The sequence below is a fragment of the Vanellus vanellus genome (genome assembly GCF_965231255.1).
Source record: "Vanellus vanellus genome assembly, chromosome: 8".
NCBI lineage: Eukaryota > Metazoa > Chordata > Aves > Charadriiformes > Charadriidae > Vanellus > Vanellus vanellus.
Genome location: NC_138913.1, coordinates 27,222,329 through 27,241,048, shown reverse-complemented (window position 1 = coordinate 27,241,048; position 18,720 = coordinate 27,222,329). Strand labels below are relative to the sequence as shown.

The 18,720-nt window shown below is 42.7% G+C and overlaps 1 protein-coding gene across 1 annotated transcript; it reads left to right on the top strand.

Moving 5' to 3' along the window:
• Nucleotides 1-1,296: 1,296 nt before the first annotated feature.
• Nucleotides 1,297-17,442, top strand: SAG (S-antigen visual arrestin). Its single transcript, XM_082487186.1, has 14 exons — nucleotides 1,297-1,434; nucleotides 2,004-2,064; nucleotides 2,155-2,199; nucleotides 2,496-2,689; nucleotides 3,932-3,991; nucleotides 5,164-5,231; nucleotides 5,426-5,561; nucleotides 5,917-6,001; nucleotides 7,297-7,369; nucleotides 8,284-8,421; nucleotides 8,736-8,813; nucleotides 9,698-9,721; nucleotides 10,175-10,239; nucleotides 16,793-17,442. The coding sequence occupies exons 1-14, from the start codon at nucleotides 1,336-1,338 to the stop codon at nucleotides 16,834-16,836; spliced, it is 1,170 nt and encodes a 389-aa protein (XP_082343312.1). The 5' UTR covers nucleotides 1,297-1,335; the 3' UTR covers nucleotides 16,837-17,442.
• The last annotated feature ends 1,278 nt before the right edge of the window (nucleotides 17,443-18,720 follow it).

Genomic DNA, 18,720 nt, shown 5'->3' with positions numbered 1-18,720 from the left:
TTTGGTCTGTGTTCCCCCCCTTACCTCCACCCCCTCCTCCCGATCCCCTGAAGAATCTTATTCCATCTGTTTTTTTTCTTGCCTACAAGCTGCTTCCTACTCCTGTTTGTACTTGTTACCTTTCTGGTAGGTAGCTGGACCATTATATTCTTAAGATCCATTCTCTTTTGAGTTCAATGAAACCCTGAAAGTAATGGGTTGCATTGGGTTCTGATTTAAGAAAATACAGTAGGACAGGTGAGTTCTCATTTTGGGTTTGGTCTGACTCCTTACCATTATATATCACTTTTCTAGGTCTTAGACTGAGCATGCTGTATCCAAGATGTGGATATGTAAAGGGTTCTAAAATTATATCAATGGCATTCTCAGTTGTGTTGATTTATTTCCTAATAACTTCACTGCTTATGTCAAGACATTCTTCCTAAGTGATAACAAGTATAACTGTGCATGTCAGACTATAGTTGTATTTTCTTTGAGTGCAATACTTCTCACTTACTGTTACAGGATATACGCTATTTCATCACCTATCCAGTCTGCATCTTGAAGCACTCCTTCAACTTAATTTAGACAGCTTTATTTTTGGGAATCCAGAACAGCGTTGTGTGTGTGTGCAGGCTATTCACTCCTTATCTAGGCATCTTTCCATTCATTCAAGGATATCCTCAACAGCAAATGTCCCAGGACAGATGACACTGCACTGTTGTATACTTGCAATGGTTAAAAAAAAAAAAAAAAAAAAAAGGCAAAGACCCCCCCCCCCAAAAATCCAAACCCTGAAAGAAGCCAAATCCCATATGTATTGATATTATTTATTTCCGATATTTTATCCCATTATTAATGAGTGAAATGACCTTCCTTCTTATCTCATGACAGTTTAGAGCCTCTGATGACAAATCTTAAAGTAGCCTTTGAAAATCAAGGTACCTTGTGTTGATCAGATTACCTTTATCTGTACTCTTACAGATTTCTTCACAAAATTACTCTCTACAAACCTCTCTGCAAAGGCTATGCTATCCCTTCCCCTCAAGATTTGTCTACTTTTTTTTTCCACATGAATTAAAAAGTTTTTGGTCTTTTGTAATGTTTCTGAAGAGCTGTTTTTAAATAGATATTTTTATGGTTTTTTTTTTTTTTAATGAGGAACTGCTAAAATGAAAAGAAACCCACCTTCTGTGCTGCGCCTGAGTATCTCTTGAAATAGTCTTTGATAAACTATACATGGGAGTATAATTCCCACTTTTATCTCATCCACCTATTTTTTTGCTGACATCTTTCCCAGGACCTTTTGGGGCAGAAAAGCTTCGTTCACCCACAGTCACATACCCATCTTTGACCATGAGCTGCCCTGAGTCCCAAAAGACAGGGGGGAGTGGGAAGAATGCTAGTTCTCCTCGTAAACAAGTTATCTTCAAAAAAAGCACCCGCGACAAAGCTGTAAGTACCATAATAATGGGTTTATATAGGTATGAGTTTTATTTGTAGTCAGACTGGAGACTTGTTAGAAAGCTTTTTCCTGTCCATTTTTTTTTTTTTTTTTTCTGAAGAAGGACCATGAATGGCATTTAGTGCTAAGTTTGAGGAGATGATGTAAACAGAGTTTATCGGGCAAGCTTCTCATATATTACAATACAAGATGAAGGCAACTCGCCTCTCACTCCTCCTGGGTTGTACTGTGTTTAAAACAAAGAGGTTTCATTGTCTTTTCAAACTGGTGGCACCAAAAATCTTTACATCTATAGTTCTTTGTCCTGTGCATAAGTATTTATGTTGTACTTTTGGGAGTTGGTCTACATAAGGTCTTCAATTCTGATGTCCTGAAGTATGTGAATAATCCTGTTGAGATTGGTGGCAATTGCATGTTTGCTGGAAAAAAAAAAATAATCTGTTTACAATGGAATTGTTCTAGTCTCTACAAGATTTATAGCTCTCCACTGTGCCCCCAACACACAACCACACAACCATCAACACTTTCTAGTTCAACCATGGTCATCTTTTCCCTACAGCTAACCATCTACCTGGGAAAACGGGACTTCATTGACAACATAGGGGATGTGGAACCTGTAGGTAAGTCCACAAGAATACATGCTGCCCTTCCTGCTTTCTTAACCCTGATTATCCTCTGTTAATCTTTTTTATTTTTTCCCTTTCTTTCAGAGGGTGTTGTATTGGTGGATCCTGCAATTATCAAGGGGAAACAAGGTTTGAGGTTTTATGCAACATACGTTTTCAGAAATTGTTAGTTGTCTTTTGAAATGAGATGCTGAAATAGAACCTTTTTTATTGTTTTAAGGGTACAAATGTAACTCTCTTCCTCAGTGAACGGGCTTCTTACTCAACATAATGTATGTTCTTACGTATGGTATGAATACTTACTGGGTTATACAACAGTGTTGAAATGAGTTTCCCTGACTCTATAGTGCAGGAGGGTTTTACATCCCACCCTGGCTGCGTTGTTAGCCTGCTGCATGATTTACCCGTCATGTGCTTCTTTCCAGTGTACGTGTCCCTGACCTGTGCTTTCCGGTATGGCCGGGAAGACATTGATGTGATTGGCCTCACCTTCCGACGAGACCTGTTCTTCTCGAGGGTCCAAGTGTACCCGCCTGCTGACAAGCCAGAGACTCTCTCCCACTTGCAGGAATCTCTGCTGAAGAAACTGGGGAAAAATGCTTATCCCTTTTTATTTACGGTAAGTATCTCATAAGAGCCTCTGATCCTCCTCTCCTTGTCTGTTATTACCAGGCTGCTGAGACTTGGTGGTGGACTGAAGACAGGGATTAATAGTAAATTTATGTTATGCAAAGTTCCAATTTTGAGTGACGGGCAATGTACCAATTTATGGTTTTTTCTTACAATCCTAAGTGGTAAAGTGCAAGAAGATCTTAACTGCATGTGAAAAGTGCTTTCCCTGAATGGGCAAGAAAACATGCAATGGCTTTATGCTAGCAACAGCCCCATATATCCTTGTCTTCCCTGTTCCTGAGGGGCTGGAATACCTTATATCATTGCCACAGTGCTCATAGAGAAATTGCCAAATCCTTTCTTTTTAAAAATTTTATGGATCAAACAAGCAGATGAAAAGTGTTTTACCAGATGCTGTCAACAAATAACAGCTCATTGCCAAACTCTGATTCTGACAGGAAATGCTTCCAGTACTGTCAGTGACATGTCTGCCTTAGCTTTCCCAAAGCAGATCCAGGTTTGAAAACTACATGCACAGATATAGCAACAAACAAGTCCTCAAATGATTCTGCTTAATGGGTTGGTACCTGTCATAATGTTATTAACCACGCAAATACAATCTAGTGATCTTCAAACTGCTGGAGTCTCTCGTGGGGTGTTAGCACTCGGTCTCCATGAGTTACTCTGCAGACTTCCCAGTTGATGTCTGGAGTTGCTGGCCCTGCCCAGGCCAGGAGCAATGGACGCTGGCTGGCGGCTGGCTGGTCTTCACGGCCTTAGTTGTGTTTCTGACACAGAGAAGCTTTGCTCAAGCTTCAAGCCCATGTGCACAGCGAGTAGCACTGCTGTGAGCCATGTTGATTATCTTGGACGGGGAGCCGGATGTTCTAGCTTCTACTCTAAGCTGTGCCTCTAGGGCTCTGTTTGGTTTTTAGACCAGGTGCTTCACATGCCTGGAATTGGTTTATGTTTTCTCTTTTTTTTTTTTTTTTTTTTTTTCTTTCCCCTTCATTGGCTATTAAAATATTTTTGGAAGAGAGGGACTTGTTCATACAAGGCAAGTATAAGGCCCAGTATATTAAGGCCCCTATCTTAGCCAGAACTTCAAGGGGTTACTACATTACAGCGAGTGACCTGCTGTCTTCAGGATTGCTTTGTACCTTTTGTGAGCAATATGTTAATTACAGTATCGCAGAGTTGGAAATCTTTGTAATACTGCTTTGGGTTATTTTTTCCTCTTCTTCCACAGTTTCCAGATTACCTGCCTTGTTCAGTTTGTCTGCAGCCTGCGCCTCGTGATGTTGATAAGGTGAGACCAATGGGACATTTGTGCTTATCACACATGGTTGAAGGAAATTATATGGAAGAAGTCATGTGACTTTATTTGGCTAGCTTGAGAGTAGAATAAAGTGATACTGGGGTTTACTGTGCTATGTCACAAATGTCAGGAACCTGACTTAAGAGCTACAAGTACGTGTCACAGATTTGGAAGTTAAGTCCTCAGAATAAGAAAGGGAATCTAGACAAATAGCAGTAAGACTACTGAGTCTGAAATGTTTGTAGTTTCTTTAAGGGTACCACATGATTTGTGGGTTGGCTGCACATAAAATGATTGTAGCTGTCAAGCTACATGAGAGAAAAGGAGACCGAGTGCCTAAAATCTCATAGATTGCTATAAATAGCATGTGTTAAGACTTGCTTCTGAATTAAAACAAATAGAGAGAAGGGCTGGGTTGCCCATGTGTGTAAACAAAACCAAAACCCTGGAGTGAAAGTCACCATGTAATGAGATGTTCTGCAAGATTTCTGACATGATTTAAAATATTCTTTTTATACTCCACTGGACGCTTCTCTGAACAGCTGAGCTAGACTAACAACAGGGCAAGGTGGGGTGCGGGCTGTAGAATCCAGTGCCACAAGGATAAGCTGTGTTTTGTGCCAAGGAATGATATTGTAGCAAAAATTCCCATATTGTTCTGTAGAGAGTTATCTGGGACTCAAACAGATGTCCCATGACAGTATAAACCCATTAAAACAAAGGTCAGCTTGGCCTGATCAGCCCTTAGACATTGGGAAGTAAGAAGGTTGACCCTAAGTCAGATATTGGCATTACAAAGCCATTCAGCAATTCAGTTCAGAAACTCAAGGCAGACTGGAGAGTCTTGCTGGCTGATCAGTCTTACAGCTTATAGCATGCTGTGACCTCTACAGCACTGCTCTCACAGAAAGCCTTTTAGGAGTAGGGATGTCATCTGTCAAAGGCTGGGAACTCAGCTGTATTTATCAGAAGCAGCCCGGAACAGGTGGATGCTGCTGCACCAGTTGGCAAGAATATCTAGGATAATGGTAGGAGGCCAGAAGAATTTGCAGCTGTCAGGAATCTGCCAGTTTCTGGTGTGTAGAAAGGTATTTAAACATCTGCAGATGTTCTTGGCTTCTGACACTGGTTTCACATCTGTCTTCTCTCTCTCTCTCGGGCAGAGCTGTGGGGTGGACTTTGAGGTGAAAGCTTTCTCAACAGAGAACTTGGAAGAGAGAATTCATAAAAGGTAACAGAACGTGTGTGTCTGTCTTCAGCGTTGCCCTTCTCAAAGGGGTGGGTGGTTCAGTAATGCACTTTGGTTGATTGTTCGGATTTTCCCCACTTGTCGTTGGGCTTCTTGGGTGTAAACCCATGTCAATGCAGAACTCCTGCCTCTGCTAAGCACAAAGTACCACCGTGTTGTCTTCTGCTGCTTCCCAGGAACTCTGCACGTCTGCTGATCCGTAAGGTGCAATATGCTCCAGAAAAGCCAGGACCCCAACCTTCTGCAGAGACCACCTGGCAGTTCTTCATGTCCAACAAGCCATTACACTTGAAAGCTTCCCTCAGTAAAGAGGTGAGGAGTTTGCCCTGAGGCTGTGGACATCATAGTATTGGCATGCCTATATGCATTTTGCTGCCCAAAGCAACTGCTTTGGCTGTTACTCAGTCTCAGCTGAGACTGACTTGGCCTGGCACGCAAGGGCTCTAATGTAATTTCTGTCAGTAGCTACTGTTAAGAGAGGCTGAGACCTCATTACAAGATGCGTTTGAGGCTAAATAAGTCGTTGAAGGAAGGGTCATGAATCATTAAGAAGGGTCATCTTGCCTTATCTGCTCTCTGTGAGGAGATTTAACCGGGGGGGACAAGAGGGGTTTAGGGCTCGGGAGAAGCCTCCTGGCTGGATTTCTGAGCATCCCTTTCCTTCTAGGTGTACTACCATGGTGAGCCCATTCCGGTCACTGTTACCATCAACAACAGCACAGACAAAACAGTGAAGAAGATCAAAGTCCAGGGTATGTTTTTAGTGTTGCTTGAGCTGCTTTGAGGGCTAGAAGACTGGCTGGAAGAATGGCGGGAGGGCTGAAAAAGAGCCAGAGTTTAGTGCTTGCTAACAGCTTAAGCAGGCAGCATGGGACAGGGCAGGAATTTGTTCCTCCACCCTGTCTGTTGCTGTTTCTTTGCTGTTCATCAAGTGAAACACTGCAGCCTTTTTCCTGACTCTCATGGTTACTCGTATGGCTTAATTTCAGGCACCAGTATGTCCCCTCTAGTACACAGAAAGGGTCTGGCACCTGCAGTGGGCAAGGCAGGTGCTGTGGGGAGAAATCCACCTCCATTGAGAGGCCAGCAGGAAGGGCTTCCCTGTCAGTGTGACGCTGCTGCTAACTGTGAATGTGCCTAGGTTGCATACAGTTTTGCTTGAGGTTTCAGAAACATCTGGCAATGTGAGAAACATCCGCTCTGCCAGCGATGGTGTAATTCCTCCTGAGGAAGTTGAGGGCAGGGGCTGAGCTTCAGAGAGGAGTTTCAGTACTGTGCCTGTGTTTTATTTGTGGCACTGTGTGTTTTCATCCCACAAGCCCGACTGCACTTGGACCTGTGGAAGACAGTCTGAGAGAAAGGATGAGAAAGAGAAAGAAAGGCAAGGAGGGAATGAAGTTGCTGAGGTTTTTACAAAACTCTGTGTTAGAGACAGCCGCTTCAACGCTGGTCTTGGATACGCTGTCTAGCGATTCCCAAATATTCTTAGGCTGACACACCTCTGTCAGGCTTAAAAAGTTGATCCCCAGATTCTCTCCTCATCAGTGCTTCAGTCAGAGTTACCCTGTGGGTTGTTTTGGTGTTTGATGGGAGAATATAAGCCATTTATTATCACAGCCTGTTGACTGCAGTATGGTATCCGGTCTGCTTGATGATGGTGTCTCCTGAAAGCAAATGTATCAGCTATAGATACACAAGAGAGACGAGTGACCAGAGATAAAAGCAGACATGCTTAGAGAAGAAGAGGGAGATCTTTATAATTGAAAGAGCAGGCTCCCCGGGGGAAACCACGGGTTACTGACTTTTTGTCATTGCCAAATCAGGCCTGGATGCCTTTCAGAGAAGATAGTCTTTGGCCATTTGTGTGCTGTTGGTCTCTGTCTAGGTCAGGCTGTCTGACATAGTGGTCCCTTCAGGCCCTAAATGGCTGGGTTTTACTGCTGTCCTCATCATGTCTTCCATTCCTAAGACCCAGTGGAGTGGGGCAGCTATGTTGTTTGTGATGCATATGTACAACTGATGGTCCGCTTTCTCCTTTCTCACTCAGTGGAGCAGGTTGCCAATGTGGTTTTGTACTCCAGTGACTACTATACAAAAGTGGTAGCTGCTGAGGAAGCACAGTGAGTGAATGCTTTGCTTATCTCTTCTTGCTCCTTCACACACTTTTAAATTACCCTCCTTCTCAGTAATGGGAGGTATTCCTAGCTATAGCCTTGCAGTTTTCTGCTGTTACAGTGCTCTCTCCTCTCACCTTGTGTGTGTATTCCCCACACCAGCTGTACTCTCTGAATGCAGCTGGTCTCCTTTTCTAACAGCCAGCAGGTACACTGCACCTTTTTTCAGAGAACAGGGGGAGGCTGCTTCAAAAGGGGTTGTGTTTTAAGAGTAATTACCTACTAGAAAAACTTAGCAGGGACTTGAAATCTTTAAATAGAGATGGAACATTTTTCTGAAAGGTGCTGCTGTTTGAGTGGAAGTCACGGATGCTGTAGCTTGAGGTCAGTCTTTATCACACCATTTCATTTGGTTTCTTCTGGCCTCGCAAAGTCCATGAAAACCCTGAGCCTACTGACAGCATGGAGAACCACTTGGTCTTTTGCATTGCACTGCATTGGCAGCACAGCATTGAACTTTGCTTCGTGAGGGGGATTGGGCACACACAAACGTTTTATATTTTTCCTGGGTGTTTTTGCTCTGTAGGGACATGTTTTCCATTGAGTACTGGGCTTCTAAACTAGGATTTATTTGTCCAAATTTAGACGTCTGCAGCATAGTTTGACCTACTTTAGAAGTTTGCCTTAATGTGACATTAATAATTTTCTGCAAGTGCTTGTTCCTCTCTGCTGATTATAAAAGGATTTTTTCTGATTAGTTTAGATATAGACATCTGTGTTGTAGACAACTAAATTTGAACAGATAAATTCCACTCCTTTTGGTTGGCTTTGTAATCTGTTTTGAAATTCTCTTGTTTGGGTGTGTAACAGAAATAGGAGAGTGTAACACTTTCCTTCTCTCACCTGCCGCTTATTTTCAGGGAAAAGGTACAGCCAAACAGCAGCCTGACCAAGACACTGATGCTTTTGCCCTTGTTAGCAAATAACCGGGAGACCCGGGAAATAGCTCTGGATGGAAAGCTAAAAGATGAGGATACCAACTTGGCTTCTAGTACCATGTGAGTAGAGTTTTAAATGGTCTTAGCTAGTGGAGGGTTATGAAGAAGAGAGGAGGATGGAGGAGGCACTCCTATCAGGAGTTTGTACCTGTAAATGTGTGTCCAGATGGGCAGGTCTAAGTTGCATGACTTAACCTATCATATTCGTTTAGGGTAAATAGAGATCACAGATCTGGAGAGGTAGTAGCTGTTGCTGAGGCTTCTCTGCTCTATCATTTTTGGGAGAATAGGGTGTTCGCCTAGTTCTTGCTCCAGCCATATATTGTCGCTCTGTTGCTGTGCTGCCTAACGCTGCTGTCTGTTTTCTCTGATAGTATTAAGGATGGAATAGACAAGACAGTGATGGGGATTCTGGTTTCTTACAAGGTCAAAGTGAAGCTCACTGTTCCAGGGTAAGAATAACAGATTTATTGCTACATGTATAAAGTTAAGAGGGCTGGGGTGGGGGGTGTACTTCATTGACAAGTGGGGAGAGGGCAGGACAGTCCACCCTGAGAGAAGGGGCACAATGTTGCAGGATATCAGACTCCCTCTAAGGCATAAACTGCCTGGAAGTCAGCCTTGGCCTATCCAAAGAACTTGTCCTGAGCCAGAGGGGTTGGATTACCTTCCTTAGATACCATATGACTTTACAGCTGGTACAAACCTCTGGTTTGCATTGCAATTTTTTGTTTCAAAGCCATAACTTATTTTGTGAGAACTGAAGTGAAACTTTGTGTAAGCCTTTATGTTGGCGTTTTTATTCTCCTAGAGCAGAAGGCAGAGACATCTGCCTGAGAGCCATAAGTACTGTAGCTCAGGTTCTGTGCTGAGCCAGCTTTCTGGGAGAAGCTGATGTTATCAACATGAGCTAGTTCCCAGCATACAGTGCAAAAGAAGACAAGGATAACTCTGGTGATAGTCACTGTTTACATTTGTATTTCATTCATCTATCCTTCTTTCTAGTGTAAAAATGAGCCAATGATTTGCCTAAAGTGTGACAAAAAGGACTGTGGTCCTCCGATTGCCCTTGTCCTTTGCTCTCAGAAAAGGACCTATGCCCAACGCTTGGTCACGAGTTTGAAAACTTAGACTCTTTCTCCATGGGAAGGACATGAAAAATTAAAATTACCTTTTTTAAAAACAAGTTTATTTGGATGTTATGCTTTGTGGCAAGTAGAGAAAATTACACGAGGCAGGTGATTTCAATAGTGATTTCAATAAAACAGCATTTGGTAGAGCACTGGAATGGAAAGGCACTAAATATGCTTGTGTTTTTCTCTGTTTTCTTCTGTAGCATGCTGGGAGACCTCACTTCCAGGTAAATGTCATCTTCCTTTTCAGATCTTGCAGTTGTACTTCGTAATTAATTTTTTTTACCTTCTTTCCTATTCCCTTTCCCGCCTTCCTTAAAAAAAAAAAAAAAAAAAAAAAAAAAACAAAACAAAACCACACCAAACTGTCCCCTAATCTGACAGAAATAAGAAGTCTGTGCATTCAGCTGTGGAAACAAAGCAAGTAAAATATTTCTCATTTGGTGTACATGCGAGTACGTTCAGCACATAATAAACCCAGTTCATTAAAGGAGATATGCCTGGCATATTTGTGGAGCAATCAGAGTTTAACTCTTTTTGAGGGGAAAATTATGATTAGAAAAAGATGAAAGAACGGGTAAAGCTGGAGTTTAGGGTTTGGGCTGGCCTGAGGTGGGAAGGGGACTGAACCAGGCATGAAAGGAACTGTGGATCTGATGCATTCTCTCTTCTCCCCAAAGTGAAATTGGCACAGAGCTGCCATTTCGTCTCATGCACCCCAAACCCGAGGAAAAGAACACAGCAGGTCAGTTATGCCTGTTTTTTCCCCTTCTTCGTTAACAGACTGATGTGAAATCTTACCATTGCAAGCCTTATTAGTGGTTTGTTCTACAGGAAGCCTTTACAACTGACAAGACTCCAGTATGGGGACTGCTTTTGTGTGTGTATATGTTTATGCATGTGTATACGTATCATTCAACCTCAGGCACAAAATAACAGGGAGAAGGTGGAAATGGGTCATGTTCCTTTTTGTCTTTCATCTATGGAATCACAATACAAAGCACAGGGGCTTGAGGAAGGACTGCACAGTTAAATCTCATGACTACTGTGCAAAATGACCTGAATGAAGCTGTCAGCAATGCCCTGCTGGATTGTAATGTAGCAAAGAAGAATCTGTCACAGAAAACACCTAAGACACATGAGCATTGTAAAAACCAAAATATTTTTAAGCAAAGTTAAGAGGTGATAAAACTGTGACTTTAGAATCACTGTTATCTTAATGTGGCATTGGCCAAGGTGTCTGTGCTGTGGCCTTTATGTTCAGTGGGTATCTGAGAGGAATGTCTCTTCAGTCAGGTCAGTAAATGGTAGTGTGGGAACTTTAAAGCAGTGTAAGGAACTAGCCTGCCCCAGACATGTCGAGGCTTGGGGTCAGATGCCAAAACTGCAGGCTCCCTTGAGCATCTGCGTTCTCCCACTTCTTCAGGCCCTGGCTGGCTCTGCTCTCTAACGGTGAACATAGAGAAACTGCAAGGTGCTTGTGCTTGTACTTGAGCTTGTACAGGAGCTCCTGAAGCAACTATGGAACACAAAACAGTATGCCAGCTTTTCGATGTTGGGGCTGTTATAGACGAGTTTTGTCCTGCCCTCTGTATTTGGACAGAATTGCATGGGCTTCCAACAAAAACCCATGCCTGCTTCTGCACTTCTTTTTCTTTCTTTTTTTCTTTGGGCCCAAACTTACCTAAAGCTGCTATATCTGAGAACATGACCACTGGAAGACCATGGAGGAGGCTGTGAAAGGAGTTATCCCAAGACAGATGTCATGTTCTATACTAGACGTATTAGAGAGGGGTAACTTTAGTCATTGTGTGAAATTATTGGAGGAATCACATGTGAGCGATGAGAAGAGAGACTGGTGGTCCTCTCCACACTCAGTTGCTCTGGTTGGGAATCACCGTTTGCTAATTATGGTTGTGTTGGAGTGGGCAAAGGTAGGTTCCTTCACTCCTCTTTGAGAATTACACCATAGGAAACTCTCACTCCCACTGGGAGAAGCCCTGCTGTGAGCTATGCCAGCAAGGCCTCTCAGCACAGACACAGAACATGCTCATAGGAGAAGTATTTTTGTGCATGTTACACCCCTATCAGAGTAGCACAATGAGTCTAGGAAGCACCTTCAGGACAAATCCACAAGGCCTATTCCCCTCTCATCCCCTTTCTGCTGTGGCTGCAAAGGAGACGGCTACATCACCGAGGAGTAGCACAGGACACCCCATGGCAGCATGCAGCCCAAAGCTGCTTCTGGCTGCCCTGTGAGGTGGAAATCAGGTCCTCAGGGTTGGTCCGTAGGACTAATAATGTTGGATCACCTTGGAGAAGCTGCTGTGAAGCAAGTGCTGTTGTTGGCATAGCTGTGCCCATGCTGCACACTGCACATGGCATTGATCATGACCTCCAAGGGGTGACTCACTGTGGGAGAGCCGCTTTGGCAAGGGTCTTCTGTCTCTGCTGGTAGCTCGTACATTTTGACCGATTTCCCTCAGACTTCCCTGCAGCAGTCCCCCTTCCCAGGAGCTCGGTGGGGGGCCGAGACTGGCACTAGAGGCCTCAGGAGCGGTGGCTGGTGAGGGCCATCTAGTGCCCGTGGGGAGCCTCGCAGGCTCCTCGCAGGGCAGAGGTGTTGGTGGGGCAGCTCAGGGCTGCAAAATCTGGAGCTTTCACGGATACAGAGAAAAACTTGAAAACTTCAAACAAGCATCGCCCAAAGGCTTAGGCAACGGTAAAAAATGTTGCATTTTTAGAACGGTGTGAATTTTGTTACGGGATGTTTTTTGGTGTTAACAATGCCGCAGCCCCTTTTTTATTACTTATGCTTCGGGCAGATAATTCTGGCAGAAGCATTTGTAATATGAGCAAAAATGGGAGTCAGTCAGTTCTCTGTTCTAAGATCATTTCAAAGGACGGCTGATACACTCCTTTATATAGTACACTCAAAAGGATGTGGGCAGAAGACTTTACAAGGGAAACGGAGAACTGCAATATTTCTCAGATCGCTTCCCCCAACACATCCTCTTACCAAAGGCACAGCCCACGTATTGTTTGCTACATCAAAGTCTTCTAGGAGCTTACTGTCAGGAGACAGCTATGGTTCATACATTATTTACAGATGGAAATTGCGAGTTTCTTATAAATTGAAAAAATTACAGGTAGTTTCAGGAGCTATCCCATGGGAAAGCCTTACAAATGGTTAACTCGACACATAAATGCTTTCTCTTAAAAAAAAAAACAACAAAAAAACCCAACAAAAACATACTGTAACACAACAGAAAATTCCTCTGAAGCCCGCATAGCTGACTTAAAAACTGTGCTGGAATGTGGTGTCTGAGCTCATTAGAGGGAATAAAACAGCCTTCCATATGAAGCTGGTAAATTAAAACTTTCTGCCTTTATTTGCTGGTAGTTTTCCATGCCCTGTGCCTAATCACTCTTCCCAATTGTGAATTCATGCTTTTGAAATTTTTATTCTACCACCTTAGTGCATAAACTCTGAGAAATAAAATGTGTTTCATTAGTGAAATACCATCTAATTCAGAATCAAGCAAATTAAGACTTAATTGCAGAGATGGAGCTTCAGCAAACAGCCTTTAGACTCTCAAAGGCCCCAAAAGATGGAATTTTTCTTTGTTGGCGTGTTCGGCAGCTTCTGCAGTGGGTGTAGGCAGGCGTGCATGCACAGGGAATTTTGAGATCACTCCTTATCTTCTTTTTCCGTTCTTTTTTGTTTTTACTGATGAGTCAGTAGCAACCAGTTTGTCTGTTGCACCTCCCTGCTTTCTTGACTGTCACTTCATCTTAAGCCACAGCTGGGAGAAAGGAAAGAAGTCAAAGCAACCGTTCTACAGAGTCAAAGCAAAAGCGGGATCAAAAAAGGCAATGTATTAGGATTTTTTCCTTGCGGTAGGGTAATGTCCTTTTCCCTTTTCTAGCTAAGGTTATTTGTGGCAAAAGTAAATAAAAGATGTATACCATTAGTATATTTAATCATGCAGGGCTGATTTGAGTGTAGAGAACCTCAGAAATAAGCTTCTCAAGAACATGGTTTAATTTTTTTAGGGCCAAACTGGGGCGAGTATGATCAACTGCTGTGTGCTTTATTTCGCAGGGAATAGCTTTGCCCTTTTTAGTTGTCTGTGAGCGAGCTCTGAAGCGTTCATCACGCAGTAAAACGCAGGTCTGTCAGAGTGCATGGCTATTGCAGTTTGCTCGCTCTTTCTTTTCCATGCCTGGAGGAGACAGAAAAAGAACGGCTTGCTACCTTTCCTTTCCCATGTTTATTTATAGCTTCCTTGTCTTGGACTTCTTGTAGGCCAGCATTTGCATGTTTCATGTGTGCTGGTTTTGCAACTGTTTTTGGACTCATGTGGTTCACAGGTGGTTATTTTTAGGCGAAGCAGCTCCTGTTGCATTGGCTGGCTGTCTTTTTTGCCTGTTGACAAAAATGGATAGAGATCTGTTTCTTTTAAAGATAGATTCAAACTGGGCTGTGTCTCTTCATGCTTCCAAGACCTTTCCCAGTCAGCAGTTAGCACAGAAGCTCCTGCTGGGTTTTTCTCAAGGCTGTGGTCTCAACGGGAGTTCTTTGGTCTGGGGTTTTCCTGCCCTTCTCCTGATGTTTTACGTCTTGTGGACCTATGTCTTGGACACTGGCCTCTGTTTTGGCTGTTGGTCAGCAAATGAGCTGGCTTCAAGAAACCCATAAATGCTTTGGCCCTTTAATATTAAAGCTATACCTGCCCTGTATTGGTATTGTAATTTTCAGAAATTAGTGAATTTTTTAAGCACTTTAATGTCTTGAAAAATAACACAGCCTACTCTTTTTTTTTTTTTTTTTTTTTTTTTTCCCATAAAGTTAAAAGAGGTTAAAAGCAAGGTTATAATGAAAATTACCATATGCCACAGCTTTAATTATATGGAATCATTTCTGTGGCTGCATAATAAAAGCGTACAGAAAACCCTCTACAGAAACTATGATGACACTCTGGAGCCTCGTTGATCCTTGAAGACAGCCCCCTCCCATCCCAGCCCTCAAAACAATTGCTGGGATGCCAGTTAAAAAAAGAAAAAGCCTACCCATTTTCAGGTTCCTGAGAATTTTTCAATGTTAAATAAGCCACAGGACAGCCAGAGAACTATTCAGAATGGCCTAACTCCTGCTAGGGTGTTAATGTGGCCATTTAAGAAGCTACATGTTAGTATAGCAGCCTAAAGGTAAAATAGTGCATCTTGGCATCTGAGGTATATGATAAGCATTACTCTACTGCCACAGTACCTACGTATTGATTCAATAAGCATTTATCTGACAGTAAAGTATATGCCCAACTGAAACAATACCTATTTTTCCCCCCCGACCCATTTTATAAAACTGACTTCAAACCACATTGGTGGATATCACTCAGCTTCACCCACATCATAGATGTCACTGTTCCCACAGTAATGAATGTACTTCGAAGAGGGCGGACTATTTAAAGAACAAAAAATTGGAGGAAAAATGAAATGAAAACGATGCTTTATGTGTTGGAAATTTTTTAAAGTTCTAAGTATTTCATTTTAAATCTGTTTCAATTGAGCATGCATGCCCTGAGACTTTCCAGACTTCATCTTGGCTTCTGTGAGTAGAGGAAACCATCCTTTCTGAGTCTGGATAGATGCCATCACGAATGTCTTTACATGATCCATCCTTTGAGGCATTTTGGCTAGAGTGGCCCCATTTGGCACGCTTTTAATGCTGACTTTTCCAGCAGTGCTAGTCGCCACTTGTTGCCCTTGATTTCAGTGTGCATTGTGGGTGGAAATTCTCTAGGTAGCCGGGTTATCCAGACACTGAAGCATCCCAGATCCCTGATGACTTCTGTAGAACGATGGCCTAGATGCGCTTTGCTCCTTGACTTAAACTCATGAGGAGTAAGCCAGTGAATCAGCTCTTACTTGCTAAAGTAACTGTGAGAACAAAAACAATCCCTGTCCCCATTTCATCACTGCAATACAGTCTATTCTGCTTATTTTAGGCTGTGCTGAAACAGCTTTCAAGGAATCCTGCTAGCAAGCAGGATTTGTTACGGTGTGGTTAGCAAAGATCCCATTAAAAACACAGAAGTGCCAATTGGGATTATATTTAGGTAAGGATGAAATCAGGAGTATTGCCTCAAGTACGTAAACTATCTAATGAGAGACCACATAGGCCTTTCTGTATTCCGACATTGTTTGATTTTAATACCCTCATGTTATTGAACAAGAACATTGTCTTCTCATCAGCGACTGCTTAAATCACAGTGACAGACCAACTAAGACCAACATGATGTCACACAAGCACTGTCATCTCTGAGTAGAAGTGTGTGCATAGATGTCTCTCACAGCTGTGACCGCTAGCAAGCATAAATGGGAAAATCTGTCTTTGTTTCTCAGCCCTTCTTATGTCTTGGGCAATGTTGCTAGAGTGCTTTTCCATTCAGGAGATCAAGTTTTGTTTCATCGGGTGCATGTACACTCGTTTTGAGACTTTCTGGAATTCTTGTATTGCTGCTTGTCACTGTTTTGTCTTGTCAGTTTATAAATTTTTGTTGGTTTTAGTGTTCACGGTTCTAACTACTTGGTCTGTCTTTTTTCCTCCTTTGCTGCATGCTGATGACTGCAGGGAAGGATGGGTAAGTTTCTATTAATGATATTTCATGTTCTAGCTGCAGTTGTACATTGACTCTTTGAAAACTCCTCAAAATTGTCCAAAAATCCACGGGGTTCACAGACTATGAGCTTAAATCCAAAGTGAGTAAGTTACCGTGGCTTGACAAATTACTGCTATCAGTTGAACAGCCATGACTGACCATGTGAAACTAGTTTAAGAAATCATGTTGGGGGGAGGGATGTGTTTGTGGTTAGCTGATGCTCTGTAGTTCTAAGTTTCAGGAACTCAATAGGTTTGACCATGTACCTTTATTTTGGTACAGAAGGAATAAGGTTGAAAAGTTTCACATTTTGTTTCTAGACAAAGACTCTTTCAGACTGCAGACTATTCAACTAGCTGATAAATATTTAGCTGGAATGGACATGTTTCAGTACAGATGAAAACCTCCTCAGTTTGTGTCCTGACTTGCTCAATCAACTGCTTTTCATACTAGCTAGAATACCACCAATGAAGATGGTGCCTGTGGGAATGTGATCCAAATCCCTTTGAAGACAAAGAAAACGTTACCAGAGTCTGCTCCAGGCTTCTCTTCTTCCTCCTATATTTTACCTTTAGTCTACAGGTATAAAAAAATTTCTAACATCATTTTGAAAGACCTGTGTTTCTTCCATTTCAGTGAAGCAGAGCTGGTATTTGAGGAGTTTGCTCGTCAACAGCTAAAAGATATGCCTGATGATGAAGATAAGAATATGTCCTCAACTGATGAGTGATTAAAAGAACAAGCTGCCAGAGAAGCTATGTAGTCTGGCATCAATTAGAAATTTAGGAGATAGGTTTCTAGTAAACTGCATGTTCTCAGTGCATGCGTGGTCTTCCAGGGATCAACCCTGGACATAAAATCATGAGTCTCTATTACTTATTAAAAGTTTCAGCTCGAGAAGAATGTAGCAAACTCAAAACCTGATGCAGGAAGACTGCCATGCCATGACTTCTGCTTCACGGCTACCTAATAAAAAGGTTGGTTGCTTTCACCACTGATGAGAGCTGAAGTGATGCTTCGTGCAGCCGGCCTAGACTTACTCTGTGTCAGTCTCTGACTTTGAAATGCTAGCGAACCAAGTCCTAGTCTGAAGGGCTGACTTGCAGCCTTTGGTGACTCATTGAAGTCTCTCAGCAGACTGTACAAAACTGATTTTATTTCCTTTTGGTTGCTTTTGCATTTATGCTTTACCAAACTCATCTAGTGAATATTCTCAGTGCTTGCACCGTCCCCCTGTGTGGCTTACATCCACTTTCTGTACCATTAAATGTCTTGCAAGTCACCTTCTATGTCGGCTATAATGCTGAGATACAATGTGAGCTCTCTAGCGATGTGCTTAACAACCACGTTATTAAAGATGAGAGAGAGAAATGTGCGCTGTCCACGAATTCCTTAACAAAGCTCCCTATATACAACCCCAAACAGAGAACTGCTAGTCCAGACTGATCCTATATTTAATCTAGTTTCCTGTATGCAACAGCACTTCAAAAGAGGGTGCAGTAAAATTAAGGAGGAAATTATGGGGCAGCCTGCCCTGAGGAGCCTTTTCCAACATCCATCTGCCAGAGATCGGTTTGTGCTCTAAGAAATGAGATTGTATTCTGCAAACTTTGTTCTCTCATGTTGATCTGGATAGTCTCATTATCCATGTAAATGTCTAATCCTTTCCTGAATCTCACTTATATTTTGGCTGAAGTGAGTTGCATCAGCTAATTACATTTTGCATGTAAAACGACTGGTGTTTTCTTCTTCTTGTTTTTGCTCTAAATCTGCTTTTCAATGTCTCTAGTTCAAATTCTCCTGGAAAGTCTGAATGCAGGGCCTACATTTTATTAATATAAACTTATGTTCCCCACTCTACACACTGGTAAATAGAATTAAGAGCTTCCCACTTATATCTTAGTTAACAACGATGTGCTTTTAACAGAGAAGAAAACGAGGGAGACTTTTTTGAGATGTCCGTTTCCTCCCAGCGAGAGCGGGACTCCTGGTGAAAGCCCGCTGTAAGCGCGTTGCGCTTCCATCCTGCTTCAGACCGCAGAGGCTGCGCAAACTGAGCTTGCCCACTCGCTGGCTTAGGTTACTATTGATAACTGTAACAAGCCAAAGCAGTCCGCTCTGGAGAAAAGCGTGGGCTGCACTCTGGCATTTCTGCAGAATTGTTCTATATACAGGCCGCGCTTTTTGAGCAGAGGCTTGTTTGTTCTTCCTTATTGGCACCATCAAGGTTACAAAGCCTTACTTGTGCAGATTGTCTAAAGGCTTTAACCAAACAGCTTTGGATGCGGCCTCTCACGCTTACAAATAGGTTGGGTTAAAAGTAAAACCTTCTCCTGTTTTGCTTCTGATTAAGCTGCTGAAAGCTGTGAAGGAAGACCACAGCTGATTTCACAGTTCCATCAGTGCTCTCACCTAATACCGCCTGTCAGCGTGTTTGGCTCAATTAGCCACAGCTGTCTCACCTTGGGTGGAATTGCAAGAAGCAGCACATTTGCTGCGCTGGTGAATATGCTGGTCTCCGGGAGCTGGTATTTGGGGAATCCTTTAAAGCTGCTGAGAGGAGG

Excerpts from the sequence above, each read along its gene's own strand:
- SAG (XM_082487186.1), top strand. The coding sequence starts at position 1,336 with ATGAGCTGCCCTGAGTCCCAAAAGACAGGGGGGAGTGGGAAGAATGCT. Across the intron at positions 8,422-8,735 it reads AACTTGGCTTCTAGTACCAT|TATTAAGGATGGAATAGACA; the intron begins GTGAGTAGAGTT and ends TTTCTCTGATAG. Across the intron at positions 8,814-9,697 it reads GTGAAGCTCACTGTTCCAGG|CATGCTGGGAGACCTCACTT; the intron begins GTAAGAATAACA and ends TTTCTTCTGTAG.